General features: G+C 45.6%; 3 protein-coding genes across 42 annotated transcripts in view; 1 reads left to right on the top strand and 2 right to left on the bottom strand.

The window, feature by feature from the left end:
• KIF3A (kinesin family member 3A) overlaps window positions 1–5,328 on the bottom strand; it is a 46,135-nt gene extending 40,807 nt beyond the window's left edge. For all 7 annotated transcript variants that reach the window (XM_054252561.2, XM_002744605.6, XM_017969692.4 and 4 more), the window contains exons 1-2: window positions 5,164–5,328; window positions 2,020–2,293 (exon numbers count right to left, since the gene is read on the bottom strand). In XM_054252561.2, the coding sequence (XP_054108536.1) occupies window positions 2,020–2,293; window positions 5,164–5,325 (436 nt within the window). In that variant the 5' untranslated portion in view covers window positions 5,326–5,328. The remainder of the gene's footprint in view (window positions 1–2,019; window positions 2,294–5,163) is intronic.
• Window positions 5,329–12,538: 7,210 nt separating this feature from the next.
• On the top strand, window positions 12,539–16,279 carry CCNI2 (cyclin I family member 2). Of its 2 annotated transcripts, none has more exons than XM_035290877.3 (4): window positions 12,539–13,330; window positions 13,752–13,880; window positions 14,637–14,711; window positions 16,112–16,279. In XM_035290877.3, exons 1-4 carry the CDS (start codon window positions 12,902–12,904, stop codon window positions 16,277–16,279), a joined length of 801 nt encoding a protein of 266 aa, XP_035146768.1. In that variant the 5' UTR covers window positions 12,539–12,901. The 2 variants fall into 2 exon arrangements, with proteins under 2 accessions (XP_035146768.1, XP_035146767.1); XM_035290876.3 differs by having other exon boundaries at window positions 13,749–13,880.
• SEPTIN8 (septin 8) overlaps window positions 16,079–27,532 on the bottom strand; it is a 26,804-nt gene continuing 15,350 nt past the window's right edge. For 10 of the 33 annotated variants that reach the window (XM_078364856.1, XM_078364858.1, XM_035290859.3 and 7 more), the window contains 4 exons: window positions 27,257–27,425; window positions 26,937–27,069; window positions 26,603–26,793; window positions 16,079–17,418 (listed from right to left, as the gene is read on the bottom strand). In XM_078364856.1, coding sequence (XP_078220982.1) covers window positions 17,253–17,418; window positions 26,603–26,793; window positions 26,937–27,069; window positions 27,257–27,425 — 659 coding nt within the window. In that variant the 3' untranslated portion in view covers window positions 16,079–17,252. Of the gene's footprint in view, window positions 17,419–21,259; window positions 24,095–26,602; window positions 26,794–26,936; window positions 27,070–27,256; window positions 27,426–27,532 lie in introns of those variants that run through there. The other 23 variants (XM_078364859.1, XM_078364849.1, XM_078364850.1 and 20 more) reach the window with 3 other exon arrangements.

The following is a 27,532-nucleotide window of genomic DNA, read 5'->3' as shown; positions in this document are numbered from 1 at the left end:
CTCCTCAAAACATTAAACAGTTACTATGCGAGCCAGTAATTCCACTCCTAGGTATATACCCAAGAGAAACTAAACATACGTTCACACAAAAATCTGTAAAAGAATGTTTGAAACAACATTATCTATAATAGCTAGAAAATATGAACAACAAATGGTCACCAATAAATGGATAAACAAAATACGATATATCTGTACAGTATTATTCAGACATAAAAATTCATTAAAATGAATTGCTGATATATGTTACAATAAGGATGAAACAGATAGCAGTGACAGCTGTACGACATTATAAATGCATTAAAAACCTATGAATTGTAAAACTGTAAAATGGTTAAAATCATAAATTTATATATTTGAATTTTATCTCAATAAAAAAGCCACCTAAAGAAATCAATTTTTTTTTTTTGAGGAGTCTTGTTCTGTCACCCAGGCTGGAGTGCAGTGGCATGATCTCAGCTCACTGCAACCTCTGCCTCCTGGATTCAAGTGGTTCTCCTGCCTCAGCCTCCTGAGCAGCTGGGATTACAGGGATGAGCCACCATGCCCAGCCAAGAAATCAATTTTGTCTCTATATATTAGTAACATACAATCCAAAATTGAAATTATGAAAGCAATTCTGTAAGCGAAAGAATCATTCACAAAAGGCCACATAGCATATAATTCCACTTATAGAAAATGTCCAGAATAGGCAAACTCATAGATATAGATAATAAATTAATAGTTGCTGGGTTGGGAGAAGGGAGGTGGTAGTGGATTGGGAGTGACTGACTGCTAATGGATACAGGTTTTCTTTTTGGAGTGGTAGAAACGTCCTGGAAACAGACAGCAGTGACAGCTGTACGACATTATAAATGCACTAAAAACCTATGAATTGTAAAACTGTAAAATGGTTAAAATCATAAATTTATAAATTTTAATTTTATCTCAATAAAAAAGCCACCTAAAGAAATCAATTTTTTTTTTTTTTTTGAGGACTCTTGTTCTGTCACCCAGGCTGGAGTGCAGTGGCACGATCTCAGCTCGCTGCAACCTCTGCCTCCTGGATTCAAGTGGTTCTCCTGCCTCAGCCTCCTGAGCAGCTGGGATTACAGGGATGAGCCACCATGCCCAGCCAAGAAATCAATTTTGTCTCTATATATTAGTAACATACAATCCAAAACTGAAATTATGAAAGCAATTCTAGTCACAATAGCATAAAAAAACTTATGAATAATCAAAACAAGTGCAAGACTTGTACACTAAAAGCTACAAAATACAGATGAGGGAAATTAAGATACAAATAAATGGAGAGAAGCTAGACATGGTAGCTGACACGGGTAATCCCAGTGCTTTGAAAGGCCTAAGCAGAAGATTGCTTGAGTCTAGGAGTTTGAGATCTGACTAAGCAACACAGCAAGACCCTGTCTTTACAAAAACAAAAAAATTAGCCAGGCATGGTGGTGCCCAGCTGTAGCTCTAGTTATTCAAGAGGCAGAAGCAAGAGGATAGCTTCAGCCAAGTTCAAGGCTGCAGTGAGCTATGATCACACCACTGCACTCCAGCCTGGGCAACAGAGCAAGACCTTGTCCAAAATTAATTAATTAATGTTTCAATGTTTCAGATGGAGAGAAGTATCACTTTCATGAATTGGAAGACTCATTACTGTTAGAATAACAATTCAACACAATCCCTATGAAAATACTAGCAGGATAAACTTCAAAAACATTTGATGTGGAAGAAAAAAACAGATAAAAAAGATGACATATTATATGATATGACTGATACGAAATTTCAAGAAAAGGCAAAACTATAGAGACAGAAAGCAGATCAATGGTTGCTTGGGGGTGGGTCTGCAAACGGGGATAAAGTAACTTTTAGGCATGACAGGAGTGTTCTAAAGCTGGATTGAGATGATGGTTTCACAACTGTATATATTTACTACACTCACCAAACTGCAAAGCTGTAATAGGTGAATTCATGGCACATTAATCACGCCTCAATAAGGGTGTTTTTTAAAAAGTAAACTGTATACTCACTTACCATTGTAGCCTTCAAGTACAGAATCAATAATAGGTCTTGCAGTTAAGTTATAAACATCAAGTTGTTTACTCTCTGGTCCAAAAACGGTATCAAAAGTAAATGTCTTCGGAGGTTCATTGGAAGAGTCAGTTTTATGTACAGTGATAGTTCCCCTCATCTCATCCACACTGACAGCTTGTTTATAGCACATTGATTTCTCTCTCTCATTGAGGGGCCGGCACCTAACAACAACCTTCACATTATCGCAGCTTTCTGGCTTCTCTGATTTATTGATCTGTTGGAGATATTTACAAATAATGAAAAGAACAGTTATTTTTACCCTCAACAAATTAAATTTACAAATTTTAAAAGGCTACTTTGCCACCTTAGTGCCTTGCACACATTAAACACTTCATAAGTATTTGTTAAATGCAATTAAAGCTCTTACACGTAGACGAAAAGTTTATTAAAAGGTACAAAAAGGAAAAAAGTTTCTTTTAAAATATAATAGAAGGGAGAGAAAGTCTAGTTTACATTTGTGGCAAAAGCTGTACAAGCAGAAACTGAATCAGTATATTATAGATTGTCTTTCTACACAAAGTCTCTGACCCTGAGTTTTCTGCCTGTAGGAAACACATGTGAACATAGTTAACAACTTTAACTTAAGAATATAGTAGATCCTTTGTTTCCCCTGAGACTTCTAGTTGTATTTCCTATAATGCATCTGTAAAATGGTTTTTATAATTTCCTATAATGCAACTGTAAAATGGCTTCTCTACAGAAGACAATAAGATAAAGATGGAAAAAAAGTTTAAATGGCAAAGAAAAATGCCTTAGTATGACCTCAACTTATGAGCATTTGTATATATAAAGTTTCCATTTCTGAAATTTTTTTTCTTATTTTTGAGACAGTGTCTCACTCTGTCACTCAGGCTGCAGAGCAGTGGTGCGATCTTGGCTCACTGCAACCTCCACTTCTCAGGTTCAAGTGATTCAGCCGTCTCAGCCTCCCCAGTAGCTGGGATTACAGGTGCCCGCCACCATGCCTGGCTCATTTTTTATTTTTAGTAGAGATGGGGTTTTATTATGTTGGCCACGCTGGTCTCAAACTCCTGACCTCAAGTGATTCCACCCACCTTGGCCTCCCAAAGTGCTGAGATGACAGATGCGTGCCACCATACCTGGCCATTTCTGAAATTTTATGATTAAGAAAATATGATGAAACACAATCCTATTATCGAAAAGGAAAATTTAGTTGAACAGATACTTGTTAAATTCCTACTGTTTCAGATTCTCTTCTAAGCCTTAAAGAGAGACACATAAACCGATGTCATTGACAAGTAACAGATTATATCAATACAGTACACTTCTATCTCTGCCTTCATCACCCTAGTCTAAATCACCATCATCTTGGTCCTGAATTACTGACTCCTAACTATACTCCTGAATCTAATTACATTCCCCTACTGCCTGTTCTCCACATAGCAGTCAGTGTCAACACAAATCTAATCATGTCACCCTCCTACTTAAAAATTCTTCAGTGGTTTCCGATAGATGTCAGACAAAAACCAGAAATCCTTAAGGTTGTCTGTAAGATCTGGCTTCCACCCTTGTCTGCTTCCTGGGCTTATTTCACAAAATACTCTGCCTGGCTCATCCATGCCACAGCCACACTGAGCTTCTTGGCCTTTTCTTGTCATCATGCTCCTCACCACTGGCCTTTTCCATGTGCTGTTCCTTCTGCCTAGAACCTTTTTCAATCCCCTCTTCACTTAGTTAACATCTACTTATCCTTCAGAACTCAACAGCCACTTCACCTGGGAAGACTTCCTGACTACTTCAAATACTCTTATAGGCTCAGAGAGCCCCTTGCTCTACCCTTCCTGGACACAATTTTACTTTCACTTGCTCCTTATTTGATTAATGTCTTTCTCCGTCTACACCAGAAGTTGCAAACAGGTAGTCAAGAGGCTAAATTCGGTCCACAAATTTCCTTTGTTTGGTTCATAGTATTTTAAGCGCTTTTGAATTAGTTGCTAAAACAATTCCTAAAGTCTCTTCTTGGGAGGAAAAAAAAAATACTCTGATATCATCTGCAGACCATCATTCTCACATGGCAATACTTTCCAATTTACTAGGATCTACTTCTCTCTATTGCAGGATAGCCAACCACTTCATTCATTAAGGTTATGTGTCTCATCTCGGTAAGTATGTATGGTTTTCACCTCTGCCCAAGAAGGCAAGCCTCTCTCTTTCCAAGTTCAAGAACCTGATTGGTTTTGCTCAATATTGTATCTTCAGGGCCTAGCATGTGGTCGGTGCCCAATATTTATTGAATTAAAAACTTGAAAGCAATGAACAGGAACAAATATAGAGCATTTAACCCTAAATGTTAAGCACTGTCCTTCTAGTCTCCTGTGCATTATCTTATTTCACGTGGCTAACAAGAAGCCAGGAGGAAAAGTTTATGTGGGAACTAAGTACCCACACAGATTATCTGAGGCCTCACAACCACTAAATAAGGGGCCATGGCTCAATTTTCCTCCATGACCCCTAATAACGGGTCTTACAAGGCTCCATTATTAAGTTCACGATAACAGTCTGTGAAATCTTGTAAGATAAACACACCACCACCACCACACAAAGACCCCTTCGGGTTTCATTCTGCACCATAAGCTAAAGCGCCTCAAGAGGACTGACAGCTACCTCGAGGCTAGGAGAGTCGAAGTCTGCGGCCTGGAAAAGGGGCAGGCAGCCTTCGCTTCGTCGCCTCCCTGAGCTTCTTCGGCGCAAAGGCTCCACGAGGTGCGGGGCATCAAAGAGACGCTCCGCGGCCAGCCCAAGACGTCCCGCTCAGCAGGCAGGGATGCGAGCCAGAGCGCATCCTCTAGCACAGCGCCTTTTTGATAAGCGGTGCAGGCCCCACGGGATGCAGCAGCGACGAGGGCGGCAGGGCCTGCCCCTAGGCCCCTCTCGAGGCCAGCCGGACCCCCGCGGCTCCGGGGCTGAACAGCCAGGCTCTCCAACCACCCAGACCGCACGGCCGGGCCTGCCCCGCCCCACCCAGGCCGCCCGCCTGCTCCGCGCCTCCATGGCAACTGCCGCGCCCCCAGGCCAGGCAGTTGGGATGAGAAGAAACCCCAGAGGCAAAGCGACTCTCCTCACCGGCATCGTGGCCCCCTCCCGTGCCCGGCGGACGAACCCGCCCGCGGTGCAGCCCAACGACACCGGGTGCGCACAAAGGCTAGCCAGAGACAACCGAAACACCGCCCTGGCGCTCTCCAGACTGCGGCTCCTCCGGCGCAAGTGCCCAGTGCGCAGGCGCATTCCGAGCTCGCCCCGCCCCAATGCCTGTCTCAGGCTCCCTACGCCCTTGAATTACGCCTGCGCCGAGGCTTTCGGAGTCCATCTCCTAGGACACTAGACTGAGGCCGCGCGTGCGCAATGCTGCCATTCTGCGGCGCTAGAAATGTGGCCCGCACTGATGCGGAGATACCTACCTGGTAGCCCCGGGTTGGCAGAAGGAGCAGCTCCTAGATCTCAAGGCCTGTCTTCTGGCGCTTGCAATATCCGGAATATTAAAATCAATAATAGCAATTGTACATTTTGTCTCATCTGAAGACCTAAAGACCTTACCTACCTGACTTCGTTTGATTGTTAATTTCCTCATGACCTGTCTCACCATTAGAAAGTGAGCTCTTGCCAGGCTCAGTGGCTCACGCCTGTAATCCCAGAACTTTGGGAGGCCGAGGTGAGCGGATCACCTGAGATCGGGAGTTCAAGACCAGCCTGACCAATATGGAGAAACTCCATCTTTACTAAAAATACGAAATTAGCCGGGCATGGTGGCGCATGCCTGTAATCCCAGCTACTTGGGAGGCTGAGGCAGGAGAATCGCTTGAACCCGGGAGGCGGAGGTTGCGGTGAGCCGAGATTGCGCCCTTGCACGCAAGCCTGTTGCACGCAAGGCAACAGGAGTGAAACTACATCTCTAAAAAAAAAAAAAAAAAAAAAAGGAGAGAAAAAAAAAGAAAGAAAGAAAAGAAGGAAAGAAAGTGAGCTCTTAAGGAGCTTGTTAATATTCTCGCATGTATCTCCAGAGCCTACACAGAGCCTGGCACAGAATGGGATTTTCATACATGTTGGTCAAAGAACCAATAATCCGTCCATCCTCTTCTAGTCCACTTGAATGTGTAATGGGCATTTCAAGTTAATCATGTCCAGAATTGAAATCTTGATCCCCCATCAATCTCCCACAACCCCACTCCACCCCTATCAAAAAAAAAGTGAAAAGGACTCCCTCTCATCCCTCTCAGACTTCCTTCATCTCAATGTATGGGAACGTAATTCTGACAATTGCTCAGATCAAAACTGCAGTCTCTTTCACACACAATATTCTATCTTTCAATAGATCCTGTTGTATCTGTCTTCGTATTGGAACCAAAATTTGGCCACTTCTACCACCACCACCACCGTCTCTCACATGTATTACGGCAATAGCTCAGAGCTGGTTTCCTTGATTGTGTCCTTGTCCTCTTTCAGTGTGCTGGACAGGAGCCAGAGTGCCGGTGTTAAAAATGAATCAGATCTTCTCTCTTCTCTGCTCAAAACCCTCCATTTATTTCCCATCTCACAAAGCTAAAGCCACAAGCCCTACAATCCTCACTCTTGCTTCTTCTGCACCAGCCCCACCTAGCCTCCTTGCTTCCTCCAACATTCCTGGCATGCTTCCATCTGAGCATGCAAGTTCTGTGAGCTTGCAGTAGGAACTGATGAAAATAACTATAAAGCATTTAACCTAGTGTACTGTTCTACAAGTTTTACTTTCTTAATTCATTTAATCCACATAATAACCTTTTGAAATAGATACTATTTATTATTTTTTACAGATAAAGTAAAATGAGGTACAGGATTATTAAATAACTTTTCCAAGGTCATACATATGAACAATGGCAGAGCCCAGATCCAAACCCAGGAAGCCCAGAAAGCTCTTTTCCTAAATAACCGCCTGACCCACTTGCTTCCTCCAGAAAGTCTTTATTCACATGATACCTTCCCAGTGAACCCTAACATTATTTCCCTATTTAAAATTCCAACCCTCAGCCCCAACTCTTCTTTTTCCCTCCCTACTTTATTTTTCTCCATAGTACTTATCACCATTCAATATTTTGTATATAAGTATACACACATACAAGCTTTACTCAGATATAATTTACACACCACGCCATACAGTTCACCACTTTAAATTGCACAGGTCAATAGTTCTTACTCTATATGGAGTTGTGCAATCATAACCTAGAACATTTTTATCATTCCAAAAAGACACTCTATACTCAAAACCACTCCCCTTTGGTCTCTGCAACCCTGCTTCCACCCTGCTCCTACCCTGCTCCCAACATTCCAGCCCTAGACAGCCATCAGTCTACTTTCTATCTCTATGGATTTGCCTATTCTGGACTTTTCATACAAATGAAATTACACAATATGCAGCCTTTTGTGAGTAACTTCTTTCACTCTCAATAATGTTTTAAAGCTTTATCCCTATTGTAGCATATATCAACAATTTGTTGCTTTTTATGGCTGAATAATATTCCATTGTATGGCTATAATGGCTATAACGTGTTTTTTACCTCTCTGTCATTGGTGGATATCTGGATTGTTTCTACTCTTTGCCTATCATGAATAATGCTGCTACAAGTTTTCGTATCGACCTATGTTTTCATTTCTCTTGGTTATATATCTAGAAGTAGAATTGCTGTATCATTTGGTAATGCTAATGTTTAGCATTTCAAGGAAATGCCAAGTTTTTTCCACAGTAGTGCACCATTTTAAATTCCCACCAGTATCATGTAAGGTTTATAGTTTCTCTACATCCTTGCTAACACTCACTTTTGTGTAAGTAGTATCTTGCTGGAGTTTTTATTTATTTTCACTTCCCTGATCATAATGATGTTGAGCATTTTTTTCATATGTTTTTGCAATTTGGATAACTTCTTTGGAGAACTGTCCATTCAAACCCTTTAGCATTTTATTTGTCTTTTCATTATTAAGTTATAAGAGTTTTTTTATATATTCAGAATGCAAAGCCCTTTTCAAGTATATGACATGCAAATATTTTCCCCCATTCTGAGGGTTTTCTTTTTATTTTATTGCTATCATCCTTTGAAGCCCAGAGTTTTAAATTTTGATCAAGTTCAATTTACATATTTTTTCTTTTTTCACTATGTTTTTGGTGCATATGTAACCCATATTTCCTAACCCAAGATCATGAAGATTTACTCTTCTAAGAGTTTCATAATTTTTGCTGTTACATTCAGGTCTATGATCTATTTTGATGTTTTTTGAGACGGAGTTTCACTCTTGTTGCCCAGGTTGTAGTGCAATGGAGCAACCTCCACCTCCTGGGTTCAAGTGATTCTCCTGCCTCAGCCTCCTGAGTAGCTGGGATTACAAACAAGCACCACCATGCCCGGCTAATTTTGTATTTTTAGTAGAGATGGGCTTTCTCCATGTAGGTCAGGCTTGTCTCGAACTCCTGACATCAGGTGATCCACCTGCCTTGACCTCCCAAAATGTTGGGATTACAGGTGTGAGCCACCACACCCAGCCCTGTTTTGTATACAGTGTGATGGAGGGGTCTCACTGCAGCCTCAACTGCCTGGGCTCAAGCCATCCTCCTGCCTCAGTCTCCTAAATACCTGGGACCACAGAGCTGTGCCACCTTGCCCTGCAATTTTTTTTTCTTTTTTTGTAGAGACAGGGTCTCTTTATGTTTCCCAGGCTGGTCTCAAATTCCTGGGCTCAAGCAATGCTCCCTCCTCAGCTCCCCCAAAGTGCTGGGATTGCAGGCAAGAGCCACCACTCCCAGCCTTTTTGTTTTTTTAATACGTCATATTGTCTTTTTTATTCTTTTGTTCCTCCTTCACGGGTTTTTCATTAAGTTAATCTTTTCTAGTTTAACATTTGAATTTCTTTAATTATTGGTTACTATTTTTTAAAGATATTTTATTGGCGGGCCCAATGGCTCACGCCTGTCATCCCAGCACTTTGGGAGGCCGAGGTGGTGGGGGTGGATCACTTGAGGTCAGGAGTTCAAAACCAGCCTGGCCAACATGGGGAAATCCCTTCTCTATGAATAATACAAAACTTAGCCAGACACAGCAACATATGACTGTAATCCCAGCTACTCAGGAGACTGCGGCAGGAAAATCGCTTGAACCTGGGAGGTGGAGATTACAGTGAGCCAAGATCGCACCATTGCACTCCAACCTAGGCAACAGAGTGAGACTTGATCTCAAAAAAAAAAGTTATTTTCTTAGTGGTAGCTCTGGAGCTTCCAATACACATCTTACCAGAATCTATAATACTTCAGATTTATAATAATTTAATTCCAGTGACATATATCAATGTAACTTTCATATAGCTCTATTCCCTCCTCCTTTTTTTGTGCTATTATTGTTATACAGATTACACTTATATATCTTATAAACCCAACAATACTTTGTTATAATTTTATGTTACAAGATTTTAAGTATTTTAAAACTTCTAAAGAAGCTGAGAGAAGAAAACAGAGCCAAGTTTATATTTATAGAGTTTGTAATATTAATCTTCTTATTGACTATTTATGGTTCTCTTCCTTTTTTCCTGTGGATTCAAGCTACTATCTGGTGTTATTAGCATCTTATGTAATTCCATTTTCTCTCCTTTCTTAGTACACTTGAATTATATTTTTTTAAAAACTTTTTTTGCTGATTGCCTTAGAGTTTGCAATATACATTTATAACTAATTCAAGTCCACTTTCAAGTACCATTGTACTGCTTTCCAGGTAGTGCAGTTACCTTAAAACAAAGTATTCCTAGTTCTTCCCTCTCATGCCTTGTATCATTGTTGTCATTCATTTAACTTATCCATAACCTACAATCGTCAAATACATTATTATTTTGAATAAATGGTTACTAGATCAATTAGGAATAAGAAAAAAAAGTTTTATTTTACTTTCACTTATTCCTTATTTTTTTTTTTTTTTTTTTTTTTCTGAGATGGAGTCTTGTGCTGTCACCCAGGCTGGAGTGCAGTAGCACAATCTCGGATCACTGCAACCTCCACCTTCCCAGTTCAAGCGATTCTCCTGCCTCAGCTTCCTGAGTAGCTAGGATTACAGGCACGCGCCACCATGCCTGGCTAATTTTTGTATTCTTAGTAGAGACAGGGTTTCACCATGCTGGCCAGGCTGGTCTTGAATTCCCAACCTCAGGTGATCTGCCTGCCTCAGCCTCCCAAAGTGCTGGGATTACAGGCATGAGCCACTGCACCCACCTTGTTCTTTCTTTATGTAGCTCGAAATTTATGACCTATATCATTTTCCTTCCCTGTGAAAAATTTCTTTTAACATTTCTTGCAAAACAGGTCTACTGGTGAGAAATTCTTACAATTTTGTTTGTCTGTGAAATATTTCTCTTTCAATTCTGAAGGATAATTTCATTGAATGCAGAATTCTAGGTTGGTGGGAGTTTTTCTCTCAAAACTTTAACTATTTCACACACTCTCTCCTTGCTTGATGATTTCCAAAGACAAGTTCAAGGTGATTCTTATCCTTATTATTCCACTTTATCTTATTCCCACCTCACCCCACCCCTTCCTGCTCCCAGCTTTTTTTTTTTTTTTTTGAGATGCAGTCTCCCTCCGTCACCCAGGCTGGAGTGCAGTGGCGTGATCTCAGTTCACCACAACCTCCACCTCTTGGGTTCAAGCAATTCTTGTTCCTCAGCCTCCTGAGCAGCTGAGACTACAGGTGTGCACCACCAAGCCTGGCTAATTTTGTATTTTTAGTAGAAATAGGGTTTCACCATGTTGGCCAGGCTGGTCTTGAACTCCTGACCTCAAGTGATCCTCCTGCCTCAGCCTCCCAAAGTGCTGAGATTACAGGCCAGCTTTGTTCTTTTGAGATTTTTTTAAATCTTGATTTTCTGCCGGTTTTCTTCAACTTTTTAGATTCAGGTATATTGTGTGATGCTGAGATTTGAGGTATGAATGATCCCATCACCCAGGTACTGAGCACAGTACCCCATAGCTATTCAACCCTTGCCTCCTCCCTCCCCACTCCAGTAGCCTCCAGTGTCTACTGTTGCCATCTTTAGATTTATGTGTACCCAGTGCTTAGCTCCCACTTGTAAAAACATGCAGTATATGATTTTCTGTTCCTGTGTTAATTTGCTTGGGTTTGCTGCAAAGGACATGATTTCATTCTTTTTAATGACTACATAGTATTCCATGTTGTATATGTACCACATTTTCTTTATCCAGTCCACCATGGTCCACTTCATGTCTTTGCTACTGTGACTAGGACTGTGATGAACATGCAAATGTATGTTCTTTATGGTAGAACAATTTATTTTCCTTTTGGGTATGTAGCCAGTAAAGGGACTGCTAGGTCAAACAGTACTGTTTTAGGTAGTTGGCGAAATCTCCAAACTGCTTTCCACAGTGACTGAAGTAATTTACATTCCCACCAGCTGTGTATAAGCATTCCCTTTTCTCTGTAGCCTCACCAGCACCTGTTGTTTTTTGACTTTTTAATAGTAGCCATTCTGATTGGTGTGAGATGCATTACTCTGATGATTAGTGATGTGGAGCATTTTTTCATGTTTGTTGATTGCATTTATGTATTCCTTTGAGAATTCTGTTCATATCTTTTTGCCTGTTTTTTGATGAGGTCATTTGTTTTTTTTTGCTTAATTAAGTTCCTTACAGATTCTGGATATTAAGACCTTTGACGCATATGGAGTTTGCTATTTTTCTTCCTTTCTGTAGGTTGTCTGCATACTCTGTTGACAGTTTCTTTTGATTTTCTTTAGGTTAAATAGGAATGTCTAGGTGTAGTTCTCGGCATTTATCTTGCTTAATGTTCTCAGAGCTTCCTAGAGCTGTGGTTTGGCATTTGGCATTAATTTGGAAATATTCACTCTCAGTCATTATTGTTTCAAATATTTTCTCTGTTCCTCTCTTTCTTGTCCTTTTGGTATTTCCATATATTTTTAATATACATTTCATGTAATTAATTTTTAAAACTAAATACAACTTAGGAGCCAGGCAGAGTGGTGTGCACCTGTAAGTCTCAGCTACTTGGGAGGCTGAGGTCAAGGGTAGCTTGAGTCCAGGAGTCTGAGGTTGTAGTGTGCTGTGACCACAACTGAGAATAGCCACTGCACTCCAGCCTGGGAAATAGCAAGAACCACCCCTAAAATGTGTGTGTGTGTGTGTGTGAGATTTGTAGGTTTTTCCTTATGTAACATAGGTTTATAGCTATACATGTATGTATAGATACATAAACATATGCAATACATATATGAATGAAGGAATCACGTTGTGAGAGAGGTAGTAACACTTTTTTTGGAGAAGAGGTAGCCGAGGCTCTGAGAGGTCAGGATAGGTCACACAGGGCGTCTGGAATTCCATTTCAAGCCTGTCTGAGGAGGGCGCTCTCGCTGCTCGTTTACCTGGTCTTGTGTCCCTAAGTGTGTACTGTGAACTAAGACCCAGGGTCTGTGGCCCGGAGTTCTGGCCCAAGGCAGGCGTAGTCCCCAGCCGCCCCACCCCTGGCTGGGGGCTCTGCGCAGGAAGCGCGGCCGGCAGGGGGAAGAGGTGTTCTGTAGGCAGCAGCCGATATGGAGGTAAGGCCAGGGATCCGTCACCCGCCTGTGCGTACCGCCTACCCGCGGAGCGAGTGCCCAGGAGGTGCGGCCCGGTACTCCAGGGGCAGCTCCACCGCGAGCGCTGGGGGTGGGGCCCGCCGAGCCTGCCCCCCCGCCTACCCCGGCGGCTCCCCCAGCTGCAGTGTTCCGGGCGCTGGGTTATAAAATACCGGGTTAAGCGGCGTCTTGGACCTAGCATCCTGTTCACGCCATGGCCTACGGTGGGCGGCTCCCGCCGCAGCCGTCGAGCTCGGAGGTCAGCGAGGTCCAGAGCCCAGGCAGGCGTCCCAGGGCGGGTCTGGAGGAAGCAGCCCTGGACTTTCCTCTCCCGCCGTCTCCTGGGGAGGCCCCTCTGCCCCCGAGCACCCAGAGCAGGTGCCCTGGGACCCGCCAGCCAGGAGCTGCCTCTCTTTTCGCGCCGTCCGCGACCGTGCCCCTGGGGCCCGGGCGCAGAACGGCGCCGGCTGGGCGAACCTCAGACCCGGTCCTCGCCGACGCCCCAGCGCAGGCTCCGCAGCCCGATCCACAGTCCCTCAAACCGCGCAACCTGGAAGGCATCCTGGACGAGTGCCAGCTGCTCCGCTACTTGCATCTGGCCCAGGACCGCGAGGCGCGCCAGTGGCAGGGCTGCAAACCCCAGGTACCCCTCCCTGCCGCAGGACCCGCCTCGCGCACACGGAAGGCGGATGGGCTCCACCTGCACCCTCGCTCCGGTGCTCTGCACCTGGAAGCCGAGCCCTTCCCCAGGTGTGGCCTCTCACAAGAGGCAAGAGGCTGGATCCACCGGCTTCTCTCTGGGAGGGCGTCTTGCTAGCAGGGGCTTCGGAAGAGGGCCTGTTTGAGTAGACGAACTCGGCCTAGAGCAAAAAGCGGGCGCGCGATGTGGGGGTGATGGGTGAGCTGCTGCGCCAAGGGGACCCTTACTCCCAGCGGGCCTGTAGGGGAAGGGACTTCTCACTACTCCTTCCCGCCCCCCAGCTTAAGCAGGAAGCTCCTGCTACTGGGAGACCAGGAGTGGCTGCCAGCGATCTTCCTCGCCCCACTACCCTTCTTCCTAGCAGGATGAAATCTGCAACGCCTTTGAGGAAGTCGTGCAGTGGCTTCTGCAGCTTCAGAACAACTTGTACTTCTCCCAGTCCACTTTTAACCTGGCCCTCACCATCTTCAGCCGCCTTCTGATTTCGGTGAAGGTAGGGAGGCCTCTGAGGGAAGGTGGCAGATGGTGAGAGAAGGAACTAACTTTTGCCCTCCGTTCCTGCTTGAGAGGCGAGGAGTTCCAGATGTACAAACCAAGGTATAACTTGCTCCGAGGGGTAGAGCCGGGATTGGGAACTCTCCACATCCTACACTGGCTGTCTCAGGGTCATGTGGTCATCAGGGTTGGACTTGGGGAGTGTCAGAGGACCTAGCTGGGAAAGGACTTTCTATGTGATAAGGTAGGATGTGCTTGTCTTGACTTGTCCAGGGCAGCTTGAGGCTAGGGAGACTGGGTGCCGTATTTCCCACCTCCAGTCCCGAAATGAAGGAATACTGCCCAGTCATCTGCAGTTCTGAAATCAGGAGCATCTTCACTGGTCAGATCTAAAAATGACACATTCTATCTTGGTGGATAAATGGAGCCTTTTAAAAATGGGGAAAAAGCTCATTAAAACAAACAGCTGGGCACAGTGGCTCATGCCTGTAATCTCAGCACTTTGGGAGGTCAAGGCGGGTGGATTATTTGAGATTAGGAGTTCGAGACCAGCCTGGCCAACATGGTGAAACCCTGTCTCTACTAAAAATACAAAAATTAGCCAGGCCACGTAGCCCCAGCTACACCACTGCACTCCAGCCTGGGTAAGAGTGAGACTCCAACTCAAAAAAAAGAAAAAAGAAAAGAAACAGATGCTTTTCAGTTTGTTTCTGGCATTCGTATTTTGCTCAAATGTGTTTGTTCCATATTGCAGGTAAAAGATAAATACCTGCATTGTGCCGCAATTGTTTCCTTGAGGCTTGCTGCAAAACTTAATGAAGAAAATGAGGTATGCACCCTTGGAAGTCCACACTGGGCTGCGTTTGAGGTATAGTGGTATAACATTGGAGCATTCCAGTTTCCTGACAGATCTGTGCCCTTAGCTATGGTGGTCACTAACTTGCCATCATCTCTGCTGTCCCTTCTATCAGCTTGTCAGACTCTGAGACCCCACAAATGGACAATTAGAACAACTGAACTGTCCTGGCCCATGAAACCTAGAGACCTGAACTCTTGCCAGATACATCTGGCTTCACTGGTTGAGGGCTAAACAGAGGCATCCGCTGTTGAGCAAGGCCTCTCAAACCATGTGACAACATCAGCCGCCAAGCAATTATGTCTAAGAAAGCTGCTTGAGGCTTGAGGACTTGGCTGTGTCAATGAAGCTGGTCTTTGGAAACTCTGGGACCCCTCTCTGAGACGGACAGGAGAGGCATGTGCTGGGGGGTAAAGTACAAGGCCCCTTGAGTGCTTCAGGCATGCCTGGATGGCTGAATTTCACTGTGACATCTGTTGAGGAGGAGATCACCTCCTAATACCCTTCCCAAACATTCCTACCTCCCTCCAACTTCTCCCATTTTGGGGATGGTGAAATCACTGCCATTGCCACAGGGTCACCTTTAGCTGATCTCTGGGTCTGAGGAGGCAGGGAAGAAGTTGTGTGTCCAGTTCCAAATCTTCAGTAAAAATGTTTTAAACTCCTGTTTATTAGAATAGAATTGGTCCCAAAGTTGCTTTCCTCCAACTAAAAATCAAGTGACCCTTTTTCTGGAGGTTACAGTAATACTTCTGTCATCTAAAAATGTAGGACCAAGCCTTCAATGTACTTGGTACTTGAATGTTTACTCATAGACAAGTCTTATTAGTCCCTCTGTGAGGAAAACCATGGTTTTTCCAGAACTGAACCACCTTCAATCAAGGTTGGAGGAAATGTGTTTAAAGATTATGATGCTGAAAAACCCATAGGAGGTTTTGTCAATGTGTTTGTCTGGTGAAGACTAGGAAGATCAAAAGCATAGTTTTCTCTCTATACTCAGTACCCATGGTAGGGATCAGGAATAGAGATGGGCAGAACCAATGGCTCCTGGAAAGCTTGGGGTGAGTTCTTGCAGCTGAATAGGGGAGATGGCACTGCCCTCGCCTCCAAAGCACCCTTGCGTATGAGCTAGCATGCAGTTGGCAGATCAAGACCTGGTTTCAGAGGGGGACCATGTAATGTTCACTCATAACTACCTGAGGATTTGACAGATAGCTAAGCTCTGGTTTAGTATTTCTTTCAGAAGCATTTTCTGTGGTGGACCACAGGAAGACAACTCCACCAAGGTCATGAATGCCCAGTCCCCATGGATAAGAAAACAAAGCTACTATGACACAATGTAGGGCTTTGGCCTCTTTATTTCCTTTTTACAGGTAATGCCACAAGACTTTATAAAGCACTATGGCTCTGACTATTCCCCGAATGAGCTGCTGAGGATGGAGCTGGCTATTCTGGACACATTGCACTGGGACCTCTATATCGGGACGCCGCTGGACTTCTTGACTGTAGTGAGTAGGAGGTGTTTAAAGAGTCTACCCTAAACTCGTTTGTGCCTTTGGAACAGCTGTTTACAACATAGGACGGCAAAGCACAGGCGTGCACACGTCCTTGCACATGCACCACAATGAGGTGACCCAAGAGGCTCGTGACATACGGAAGAGTAAAAAGGTATCTTAAATCCAACACAGTTCCACCAGACTCCCACTTTTAAAGGACATTAAATTAACTTTACAAAGATTTTTAGACGGCACTATTATGGTGAGTTTCTCGTTTAAATACACACTGCAAAAATATTTAACTTTCCATTCTATGAATACATAAATATCTGTCTGCTCTTGCTACACTTTACACACATTCACTTAGCTGTCTTTATTCACCTACACACAATCCTTGTTGAGGCTTTAGACCATATTGATCTGGCACTTAAAAAAATATCATACATTAGTTTGTATTTGTTTTAGTTGGGGGAATGATGGTCATCCTTAAGGATATGATTCTGTTAGTAAGGCAAATTATGCAATGTGGAAATGTCATGGGATTTTGGTTTGTTATGAAGCATGAAAATTAAATTACTAAGTGCTGTTGCTTTATGAAAACTGGCCACTGTTGCCAAGTTGCAGAGTTTCTTCTTACCATAAGCAGATACAAGTAACTTTTCTGCTTTCTTCATCTTGAATAGTATGTTTCTATTTTTCAGAATGGAAACATTGTCATCTAGGTACTATCCACTCATAATGGCCATGTCAGAAAGCAGACTTTTTTTCTCTCTCTGGAGTCAAAGCTCAGCTTGGCCACAGAATGGGCATTAAGCCTCAAGCCCCTTATGGGCCCATGGATAGGAATGAAAAGGGTTGGGCAACATTTGATGTTCCCTGATGGAAATTTAAATTGTTTGCACTTTGGGTCATTGGTATATGAAACGTATGGGGTTTTCTGTTCTAACATTAAAAACCATGGTCTCCAGTTTCATGCCCTGGTGGTCCTGAGCTGGCCCCATGTGTTGGAGCTGCTGCCTCAGAGGAATCCTTCCCTCCACGTCGCATCCCTGACCAGGCAGCTGCAGCACTGTATGGCGGGCCACCAGCTGCTGCAGTTCAAGGGCTCCACACTGGCCTTGGTCATCATCACCTTAGAGTTGGAGAGGCTCATGCCCGACTGGTGTGCTCCTATATCTGATCTGCTAAAGAAAGCACAGGTAGACATCAGCTTTGCCCCAAACCAGGCTCTGTGTTTTGCCCCTTTAGCTGATGCACTCTGAACCCAAAGGGGTACCCTTTGCCTTTGTAGCCTCTGGAAAATGTACTGGCCATAACCCTGGAAAGAGTCTATCCAAAGGCTAGACTTTCTACACTTGGCCATGCTCTACGCACTTGAGATGGAACATGTGTTCCCTTCCCTGGACCAATGAAGGTGGTCTCTGAGAGTGAGAGAAACTGTATCTCAATGGCAGCCCTTGTAGCCAAGAAGACTGTGAGGGGAGTTAAGGGGATGTGTAGCTTAAGAGGAAGCAACCCTGAGCTTAATACTGGGGAGCATAAATTCTAAACTCCTTCATACTTCAACTTTGTATGAGTATAGTACCAGATTCTGGGGTACCATGAGACAAGCTCTAGTGGGGGGAGGCATGGGGAGAGGAGTGTGTCAGAATCCCTCAGAACAGATAGGTTAGGATGGAATGCATAGATTAGTGACAATTTTACTGAGGTTGGAGATGGATGTCCCTGAGATGGTAGGGTTAGTGGTCCTTAGTTAGGTGGTTGGACCTTCCTGAACTTGCTTCATGCTAACATTTTGGCACTCAATGGCCAATTTCCTAGAATGTACGATGGTTCTGCTTCAAGATGGCCACTCTATTCTAACACAGGTTGGTAATATGCAGTACAGCTGCTGCAAAGAACTTGTGGTGCAGCAGCTGAGAAGTTTTCAGTCACCCACCTGCACAGACAGCTTTGTGCCACTTGCCAGCCAACCCCTCTGCCTCCACCCCAGGACCTTCAGAGCATAATGTGAAACCTCCCTGCTTGGACTACTGTGAGTTCTTTGGCTTGTTATGAATCCTGTAAAAAGAAGGGAAGGTGGCCCTGGAAAAGAAACTGAAAAAGTTCCCAACTGAGTCCTTAGGGAAAAAAAAAAAAGGAGGGAGGGAAAGGCAGGCTGGGGTCAGTGGAGGTCAGGGTGGTCTGAGAGACCATGACCCTGTCTTCCCTTTTTCTCCTCTGGGCTGAAGCCAGGGAGTATGAATGAATGTTCAAATGGCAGCTTGTTTTTCCTTCCTTCTCCGGCAAGGGTTGGCATTGGCTTCAGAGAGCGCTAGAATGTGAGACCAAGAGGCAGGCCTGGCTCAGTTCTGAAAGCTGGCTTGGTTCTGACTGACCAGTTCTTGCTGCTCTAACTGCCAGAGCTGGCCAGATCCTTCCAACTTCCCAGGCCTATCCCAAACACATATGCAGTGCTTCCAGTCCCAACTACCCTGCCTGCCACTCCTTACATGGGACAGTCTCTGCAGACACATTTATCCGGACATGGCCATGACTTACGTCTTCCCTTTACAAGGACTGGATTATAAAGTATGCTTTGTGTAATGCAACTTGAGAAAGCTTTAAGCATATCTTTCCTTTGTTACTCTTAAGCAAAGTGGTTTAAGTTATTAGTTTAACTAGAGGGATTTTGCGCTAATGAATGGGTATTATAGGCTAACACCTGTGATGGGAGGCATAGCTCTGAGCGCTTTCTGTTGGGATGAGCAGGTTCTGAGGCTGAGCCGGCTCCAACCACAGTGCTGCCAGGAGGAGGAAGTGACTAGCATGGCTGTGAGGAGGAGCCAGCTGCCTCTCTCAAGCTGTGCTACCACAGAGCCATTCTCTAAGCAGGGGAGTGCAGCTGACGAAGATGCCAGCTGGGGCTGTGTAAGTTGTGTTGGGGACATGAATGACTGAGCCACACATTCAGAGGTGGTTTGTGAAATCTTCCACTGTGAACTTTTTTTTTTTTTTTTTTTTTTTGTAAATGTGCTAAGCCATGGGGTGGGAGGGAATGATTTACTAGGTGCAAAGTGGTCAAGGGCCAGATGTCCTATAATTGTCTGTATTATAGAGTCAGTATACATCTCTATTTTTTTCTTGACACACTTTTGCTTGTTGGAGCTTTTGTTAAAAATAAACTTTAATTGCATCCAATCCTGTAAGAATCTTATTTTGCATATATGAGCTACCATGCATTTAGGCTTGTGAGAGTAAGATACATTTGGAACACTACTTCCTAGGTCATATCAAGAACTCTCCTCTAGTCTATCACCCATTTTACAGATGGAGATGCTGAGGCCATGCTGCTCACAGCCACGGCTTCCAGTGGTAGCCATGAGTGCTCTCTGCCTCCTTCCTTCCAGTGTGACAGTGCATGAGGCAGGAGAACATCCCAAGGGCCCATACCAACTTGGGTGTCCTGGGCTTTGGGGAATACTGGAAGACATCTGGGCTGCTTAACCAGGTGGCTCTAGATGTAAGCTACATTCCCAGAGCTGATCCAACTCAACCTCTTGGAGAAAGCAAAGGGTAGATCTGTGAGTTCTGGGATCTGTGAGGGTAAGAGACAACCTCTGCTCTGCTCTTCTGTAAATGATAGAACTCTTCTATAGGGAAGCTAACTTTTTATTCCCGAAATCACACTTGCAGATTTTAAAAGGTTGTGTGTGCTTTTCAGGTTTGTCTTGTGGCCCCAGGTCCCATCTTACTTCCCTTTAATATTCTTTTCTGATATTAGGAACTCCTGTCCCACCTCAACCCAGAGATTGGGAAACATTTCTCGGGGATAAATATAGATACAATCCATCTTCCTTTTGACTGCACCTGTAGAAGGGACTGGTGAAAAAGTGAGGTTGAAGAAAACGGCGATGGAAAAAGCTCAGAGGCAGATGCTATGGCACAAATAAAGGTAGGTAGGAACAGGGCAGGGGGAGCATCAAGAACCTGTCTTAAACTTGTCCAAACAATACTTCCCTGAAATGAATGAGCCAAGTAATTTGATAATGTTTCTACCGCCTAGGAGGCCCTCCTCCATGCTGGCTGCCTGGAGTTTCTGTCCTTCAAAGCTTGGTGAATACTTTGCCTCCCTGCTACCTGCCTTCCCACAGGTGGAGCTGAGCTATACCTTCATTAGGGATGTGTGCACACCACTCTCCCTGCAGGGATCCCCATTTTCTCATTTTGGTCTTCCGAGAGTCTACCTAGCACTCAATGGAGAAAGCTCCTTAGCAAACCCATTTACTTTTTACCACTTCTTTCAACCACCAGTCTGCTCTTCCTCAACCAAACTTTTGCCTGTCCCCTAGGGCTTTCAACCTCTATAAAACTGTCTCAGGTCCATCAGCCTACACCATCCGGCTGTGTACTTTAACACTGGCCACACTTCTCCCACTTTTTCATCATCCCATTGAGATGCCAAGGAGCAGCTGTAGCCCAAAAATTAAGGGTACAGACTGCCAGCATTCAAATCTCAACTTCTCCAGTAACTTGCCATGTGACCTTGGGTAATTACTTAAACCTCTGTGCTTCAGCTATAAAATGGGGAGAATAATGGTCCCTAATCATAGGATTAGGATGAGGATTAGAGGAGTTAATGCATGGAATGTGGTTCTGAGTGGTCCTGGCACTCGAGTGTTAGCAGTCCCCTGGCAAGCCTTTTTGCTAAGGAGGAATGCTCCTAGAGGGCAGGTGCTTCTTCTCTCATGTCCTGCACCCAACAGAATGGGACCCAATAAAGATTTGTGAACCACAGGCTGCACCTTTACCTTCCTAAGTGTGACTTTCCTATGACTCTTTCCTCCAACCTCCACTTATCCAAGAGCCTTTCACAGATGCCAGTAGCAGGGTTTCCTATTCAAACAATTCCTACAGAAGTAGATCAACCTCCACAAAATTCACAGAACAGACAAGCTGTATTTTACCACAATTATAGCAGATTAATGGGCTCAGGAAACTTGTTAAATCAGAAGAGCTACTGCCCAAAAAAGACACCACAGAAACTCAAAATAAATGCAAAATTTAATGAAAAAAATGAGTACAAAGTGAATGGAAAAGAACAAAAACAGTCAATGAATGCAGGAGTAAATGAATTAACACGTGAAGCAATTTTAGAAAAGCAGGTTAACGTAACAGTCTAGCAAAGCCACAATTCCCTTGGGCCTCTTATCCATGAACCCCACTTAACAGGGAGCCCACATTTAGACATACACAAGCATATGCAGTCAGTATGCACAATTACAAACCACCTAGATCAGGTACCCACAACTAAAAAGACCATATATCCCCATTGGCCTGGGACAGTTCTGTTGTATGCCTGTTGACCTGGTGTAATCAACAGCATCCCCTTGCTCAATAGTCCCAGTTTGGACAACAAATTATATGGTGATTCTTTTACCCCAAACCAACATGATTTATGAAAGACATGATAGTAAATGCCAACATGATCCTGTAAGACAGCCCTAATAATGCCAACAAATGACAATGAGAAAAGGAGGGGTAAATGAGACATTGTAGATACGGTCACATTCTATGAGGGCTAGGTTGTTAAACAGTGCCAAGTTTTAAGCTCACCCTATGCACCAAGGTTTAATTTGGTCTCAGCTAAAGATGACAAAATTTCAGACACAAACAGCAGGGGAAGAGGTGTGGTGAGGCTTGCTAGTGGGACCTGTGGAAGCAGCTCAGACTTCAGAAAATGCAAGTCTATCAAGTGTCCCTAAAGATACCAGGAAGGCTTAGACCCACAGGCAGGCAGGCAGTCAGCCACGAGTATGGCCTTTGGGTATACCCGGGGTGCAATCTGCATGCCACAATGTATGAATGGCCAAATCTGCCCACTCCAGAGTCCCAGGTTGGCCCATGAACCAGGAATTCTCATTACTTATGTAACCAATGAACCTGCTGGGTCACCAGGCCTCATCTTTAGAAATACATTAGCTGAGAGAGGCTATCTTAAAGGTCAAGTTCTGACCCAAATGAATACACTTTCAGACATAAAACTGCCCTAGAAATGAGCCACTGGCAGCCCACACTTGCCCTGGATGTGCCAGTTTACCTTTTTAGATAACCTCAATGAAGCATCGATTTTTAGTCACAACCAGATGCGGACTTACTGTGAAGCTAATGAAGCTTAATCTTCAGGGCCCCTTCTAAGGCTCTGTACCTAATTTTATATTAATATTGTTTTCTTAAGTCTTTCTAAATAATTCAAGCTTCCAGCCCCACAAAATTTAGATCCATTCCTGGTCATGGCATAAACACTTGGAGAAATGTCACTAGAACCTGCTCTGCTGCTGGAGCATGGAGCATCTCACAGGTAAAAGCTGCTGCTTCCTGGCTGTGCCTCAGTGGACACACACAGCTCACCCCTCCACCTCTCCCTGAGCAGAACATCATCTCAGGGACACAGGAGGAGGCCAGGACTTGGTCCTGGAGATCAATAATGCAGGTCAGGCAGAAAGGGGGAAATGGTCATGCGAAGGAAGACAGGGGCATGAAAAGCAAACTACCAATTCCATAATAAATTAGCACGGCTTCCTGAGGCTTCCAGCCAGGGAGTATGCTAGACTGTGAGCTCCTCGAGGGGAGCGATGTGCATTCCTCTGGGTAGCTCCAGTGCCCAGCATGGCGCTTTAACATTCAAGCTACCCTTCCTTTCATCTAGTCATTTTCCATCCCCCATTTTACCAGGCCATACTCTCAACATTGACATTCTCGGTGGCTTGTAAACCTACAGGAGCACAGAAGAATCAAAGCTGCTAGTACGCTAGTACTTCCTTAAAATGTTCCCCTTTGGAGTGCAGCTGAGGGGCAAGCTCCTTTGCTGCTCATTTTCCCCTGATTGCCTATATACATCAGACACCTTCATCTCTTCACCCTGTGACCCCGCCAGGAAAGAAGCAACGACTTTGAGGTAACAACCTTTTTCCCACTGAAAAAGCACTCTTTGCATTTGGAATATGTGGGATTCGCCCTGGAGTCTTAATTGGAGTCAAACACTTAATACACACATGGAGTTGGTCCCTGTTTACAGGTAGCACCTCTGGGGCACAGACAATGGCTTTGGGCTGCTGTTCCATTTACATTCACAGTAAAAACGTTGGACATGGTCTCGTTCATGTTCCACTTCCATCCATAAAGAAATGCCAAACACTGTCATTACAGGAAGTTTATTACCCACCTCTCCCTGTGTATGATAAGCATACTTTATACATAAAAAAGGTTTCGCGGTATTTTTTAGTTTTTAAAAATCAGGGAATCTGTGTTACTTATGCAAATAATGGGAGAGGATATTATTTGTCTTGAGGCTGGTGCCAAAATAAATATTTAGAAGTGTTTTAAAGTTACTAAAATTAAGGTCTAGGTTAGAAAAATTAAAATGAGGGAAACTGGGTGAATTTTGCAGCATGTATACCAGACCACGCAGCTGCACCTAGGGCACCACGTGAGTTGCCATCTCCACGCTGAACAATTAGGCCTAGCATCCCGGCTGGGGCCTTCGCTAGAGCGGCACATAACTGCTCCGTCAGGGAATAGTGACACTGTAAATGGAAGACCAGCCACTGGCTCTGAAAAAAATAAACCTTGTCAGTTTTGGATTCCAGCATTCATGGCTTTTACGTGTTTGCATAGAGAGGGGTGGCCCCCCAGTCCTGGGGCAGCCTTCAGCCAGGATCGGGTGGGGGGAAGCAAGGCTGTAAACACTGGAGTCTGTACCAGCTCCCAGTCCGTCCTCACACCATGTTATGGGAGAAGGGTCACAAGGTGTAACTCAAGCAACTTAACACATGAAAGTCTAAAATCCACTCTTGACATGTAAATCTGTGCGTGCGTTAACTGAAAAATAAAAATAAAACAAACAAAACAAAAACAGACACATTAAAAGATACGCAGACCAAATCAAACAGAAGCAAAAGACAGCAAAAGATAGACACTGAGAAAGGGCAATCAGTTTGGCATTTGTGATCAGCAAAGCAGAGAATTCACTTCAGTTTGTGGCATCTCAGGCTGACGGTCAAGATCTGACTGGGAAGTAATTTTGCAAAAAATTTGGATTAAAATTTAAAGAATAAGTACAACCAATCAGAACCACTCAAATGGCCACAAAAAACACCCCTGCCCCCATTCCAAAAATGCACTGCCACTCACACTAGTCCCTTCGCTAGGGTGGCATGAAGGAGTGCTCCCAGTCACCCCACCTACCCCACTCTTGGCCTCCATGGGGCTGTCACAGGAAGAGAGTTTTCTCTCCCAGGGACCAAACTGACCAAAGCTTTCTAGCATGTCCAGCAAACAGAAAAGACCTGTTTTCCAGGCCCAGGCCTAGAGAATATACCATGAAGCCCAGGCCACATGGGAAAAGTAGGGAGACCAGACACTAGTGACAAGCCCCACCCTGAGGGCTGTGCTGGTGTCCTTTCAGCCTGCCTGCACCCACCTTCACCGGCCCTCAGACCCTGAGCTGGCCACAGATCCTTGTCTGGAGTTTCCACAGCTTATTTCCTAGGGAATCCTGGCTATCTTTTCTTTAACAAGATGACAGGAAGTTGGGCAGTCACTTTGGGTGCCAACACCTGGGTCACAGACCTCCACTCTCTCCCAGAAAAATTCTGATTTCTGAGCTGCCAGCCTGAACTCTACACAGGTTCCAACTCACAGAGCCCCCACGCTCACCAAGCCGAGAGATGGGCATGGGAGTGGGACTGGAAGAAAACACAGGGCAGAGGGGAAATTCATGGCTAAGGGGAGTACAGTGCTGGGGTCCTCCCTGGGGACAGGCAGGGGCAGATCTGCCCCAGCATTGTTAGCTGCTGGGGTGGGGCTACCGAGCATCAAAAGGAAGAGGGTCTGTCCTGAAGCAAAGGACAGACCTTAGGAGTAAAAATTGGCAACCAATTCTGAACTACCTGGTTCTGTCCCCCTCTCTCCCCCAGCAAGAAGCCCTGTGAGTTTCTTCTCCTTGGTATGTGTTTGTGGGCCTCTGTATACGTGTGTACTATGTGTGCTGGTAGATATGTGCCTGAGTCTGTGTATGTGATGGGGCAGGAGAGAAAGACAGTGTGTGTGCACATGTGGTTAGGAAATGCCATATTAGGGGTGTGGTGGGGGCATGGTTAACACCAGAAGCCACAGCCCAGGGCCACAGCTAACTATGCACTCATGGCCCTAATGGCTAAGCCCCACTGCCACCAAGGAAGGAAGGGCCTGGGCATACACATCCCCAAATATCCCAGGAGGAAATGGATCCCAAGAATGAGGGCCAGGATGGATTCACCTGCTTAGTTCCTAGGTTGGCAAGAGAAGGATGGTACCCAAGATAGCCTGGGGCAGGGAGAAACAGGGATGGACAGGATCCCTACAGTGTGACGTGGCATGGCTGTGAATGAGGTGGGTGGGCAAGGGAGAGCCCCAGCAGCCAGGACATCTGAACTCCAGCTAGGGGTGTGGAAACAGGCTATGAAGATCACCAGGGAGAAGCGCCTCAGAGTTGTCCCCACCTGGCCACTCCACTGACTGCACTCCTGGTGCTGGGAAGGGCCTCCCTGCCATCCAGTCTTTCTCTCCTCTCACTACTTTGCAGGAACAACTCTAGCCTCTACTTGAAGGGCAGCCCCTCTCCCCAAAAGAACACACAGAGCCCCCTGGAAAGCTGCTTTCCTCCTTTCAGCCCTGCAGGCCCTTCAGAACAGCTGTGCAGTGATCACAGTGTCCAGGAGGCTGGTGTTTACTGGCGCAAGTGCCCACAGTTCTCTGTCGCCACCTGCCAGCCAATACAGATCACACAACACTGTCCCACAGACTGAGGAGGGATGTACCACAACTGTCCAAGCAGAAACCACCATGGCTTTTGGAATCTGGCTGGAAATGCTGACATTCCCAGGTCCTGTCCCTCCCCTGGCCTGAAAGACCATTCCCAGCATTCCTAGAGCCCTGCAGCTGCACCCTCTTCAGGCTGCTCCTCGCCCGTGGGGCCCTGCCTTCACCACACTGCAGCAGGGCCACAGCTGCCAAGGGGGCTGCAGGAGAGCAAATGGGTGAGCCAGAAAGGGGAAGGAGGAGGAAGAGGAGGAGAAAAAAAGGGAGAAGGGAGAGGGACGGGGAGCACGAGATCGCCTGTGCGAGTGAGAGTGCCTGAGTGTAAGAGCAATCCAGACCCCAAGATACTGGATCACTAGCGAAAGAAAAAGGTGAGCAAGAAAGCTGGGGGGAGAGCTGCTGATGAACAAAAGAGGCAAGGGGCAAGAGAGGGCGAGCAGGAGAGCGAGGAGGGAGGTGAGGAACAAGAATGGAAGCAAAAGCCCACAGGAGCAAGAGGAGCCAGCGCAGGGGCAGCCTGCCACCTACTTCTTCTTGTCCTTGTCCTTCCTCAGGGGCTGCTGCGAGGTGGCGTGCAAGGCCTGCGACTGCAGGGCCTCCACCGCGGCCTTCCGGCGGTTGAAGGCATTGGTCTCCTCCTCCAGCTCGCGGCGCTTTTCCTCCACCTTGCGCTTCTCCTCCTGGTGGACCCGCTTCAGGTGCTCAAACTTCTCATGAAGCTGGCAGCAGAAAGGGGGCAGAAGATGAGGGGAGCAAGAAGAGGAGGGCTTGAGCCTGGGCTGGGAAAGCACCCTCACCCCTACCTTCAGCTGGGCCTGCCCTCCCTCAGCTCCCCCACCCCAGCCCCCAGCCTGGCACATACCTCCCTTTCCTTCTCCTTCAGCTCCAGCTCTGTCTCCTTCACTTTGTTGACAAACATCTGCCTCATCTCTTCCTCCTTCCTCTGCAGCTCACTCAGGAACTCCTTCCTCTTGGCCTCATATGTCTCTTGTAGGCTGTGGAGACCCAGAGAAGAGAGGCAAAGATGGGACTGTGGAAGAATGGGGTAGGGCAGAGGCAGAGAAGGAGAATCACATGGGCACGAAGGGTAAGCGGATGCTGGGGTCCCCCAGGGGACAGATGCCAGTGTGGCGTGTCTGGCCACAGCTGTGAAGACAAGCTAACTCTGGCTTAGGCTGTCACCTGAAGGGCTGACTGTCACCATCGCTGTCCTGAAAGCCCATCTCCTCCAACTTGCAGCGCCGGTACAGCTCATAGTGCCGGCTGTGGGTCTGCTCACGGAGGTCCTCCATGTTCACCCGGATCAACATCTCCCGCAGCTTCACGAAGTCGCAGTGATTCTCATTCTCCACTGAAAGCAGACGGCCCGTGGGGCATCAGGCAGGCATGCAGGTGGGCAGACTCCAGAGTCAGGGTGGGCACGCAGGTGGGCACAGGGAGGAAACAGGCAGCAGGGCA

This window comes from Callithrix jacchus, chromosome 2 (genome assembly GCF_049354715.1).
Source record: "Callithrix jacchus isolate 240 chromosome 2, calJac240_pri, whole genome shotgun sequence".
In the NCBI taxonomy this organism is placed as follows: domain Eukaryota; kingdom Metazoa; phylum Chordata; class Mammalia; order Primates; family Cebidae; genus Callithrix; species Callithrix jacchus.
This window is presented reverse-complemented; position numbering and strand designations above follow the sequence as displayed.